This window comes from Lottia gigantea (genome assembly GCF_000327385.1).
Source record: "Lottia gigantea unplaced genomic scaffold LOTGIsca_403, whole genome shotgun sequence".
NCBI lineage: Eukaryota > Metazoa > Mollusca > Gastropoda > Lottiidae > Lottia > Lottia gigantea.
The window spans coordinates 52,423-53,731 of record NW_008709394.1 but is presented as its reverse complement, the minus strand read 5'-3'; the positions used below and the strand labels follow the sequence as shown (position 1 = coordinate 53,731).

The window sequence follows — 1,309 nt, the reverse complement described above, 5'->3', positions numbered from 1 at the left end:
TTCCCAAACTCCAAGATCCTCTTCACATGTATACCCATCTCAAATAAAATCTCGAAGAAAGCACAACAGAACCTCAGCACCCTCAACAACATGATGATGGAGTCCAGTATCAACAGCGCAACAATCTTACCACCCTACGAAGAAGAATTCGAAACAGTTGATAATCTTCATTGGTCTCCAGAAACAGCAAACAACATTTATTTGTTTTGGATACACCAGCTTCAAGCATCGAGTAAGTCTTTAAACTAATTACTGGGGATAAAAAGACTGAGAGGCCACCGCTAGGCCAAACTGTAGTTAACTTGAGCCGCAAAATTCTCACACCCCTTCAGCATTCAATCTTAGACCGTGGACTTAAGTTTATTCCCACACCAAAGATAGCTAACTTGGATTATCTCCGACCATCCATTGAACGATTTCAACGAAATCTTAGCTGCACATATTTTTTTCGAAACCACCCCCCACGTGGTGCTAGAACAATGTTTATTCCTAAATCCACGTGGACACCCCCTCAGGCCGCCATCCATCCTGAAATATTGAAAGCATTTGCTAGTATGAATAGCCAAACAGTGAACCTTTCCATAACACACGAAAAGCCTAATCTCACACGAGTGGAACGTGAAGCGTTAAACTTACTTAAGAAAGACGATAGCATTGTTATTAAAAAGAGTGACAAAGGTTCATGTTGTGTCATTCTGAATAGGGAGGATTACGTTTCAAAAGCAGAGAATCGACTGAATAATCCTAAACATTATGCCATTTTACCGAAACCAATTTTCAAAGAAACTGCTAACATGATTAATAATATTCTTGCCGATTCAGTCAAAACTAGTTATCTCAAACAGAAACAATATGACTATCTGTCTGCCAAACCTGATTGTCGCGAGAGACATTTGTACACTTTGCCTAAAATCCATAAGAATCCAACCAAGGAGTGGTTTATCTCGAATAAAATCCCTAAAGGCCGCCCGATTATATCTGACTGTGGTAGTGAGTCATATGCAGTGTCAGAATACATTGATCATTTCTTACTACCTCTAGCATGCCAACATCGCGCCTACCTTAAAGACACAACCGATTTTGTCAATAAAATAAAAAATCTTCGAGTTCCCTCTAATGCTATTTTAATTTCTATCGACGTTTCTTCTATGTATACCAATATCGATAACACTACTGGTTTAACGGCAGTTCGTAAAGCTTTTAATAGAAACCCAGATCCAAACAGACCCGACGATGCAATTCTACAGCTTTTAGAGATTTGTCTTAGTCGAAACGATTTCACATTTAATGGTAAAACATATCTACAAAC

At 38.8% G+C, this 1,309-nt stretch overlaps 1 protein-coding gene across 1 annotated transcript in view; it reads left to right on the top strand.

The window, feature by feature from the left end:
- Window positions 1-90: 90 nt before the first annotated feature.
- LOTGIDRAFT_175791 (hypothetical protein) overlaps window positions 91-1,309 on the top strand; it is a gene marked incomplete at both ends in the record, with an annotated part of 21,494 nt that continues 20,275 nt past the window's right edge. Inside the window, one exon of the mRNA XM_009060142.1 lies at window positions 91-232. Coding sequence (XP_009058390.1) covers window positions 91-232 — 142 coding nt within the window. The remainder of the gene's footprint in view (window positions 233-1,309) is intronic.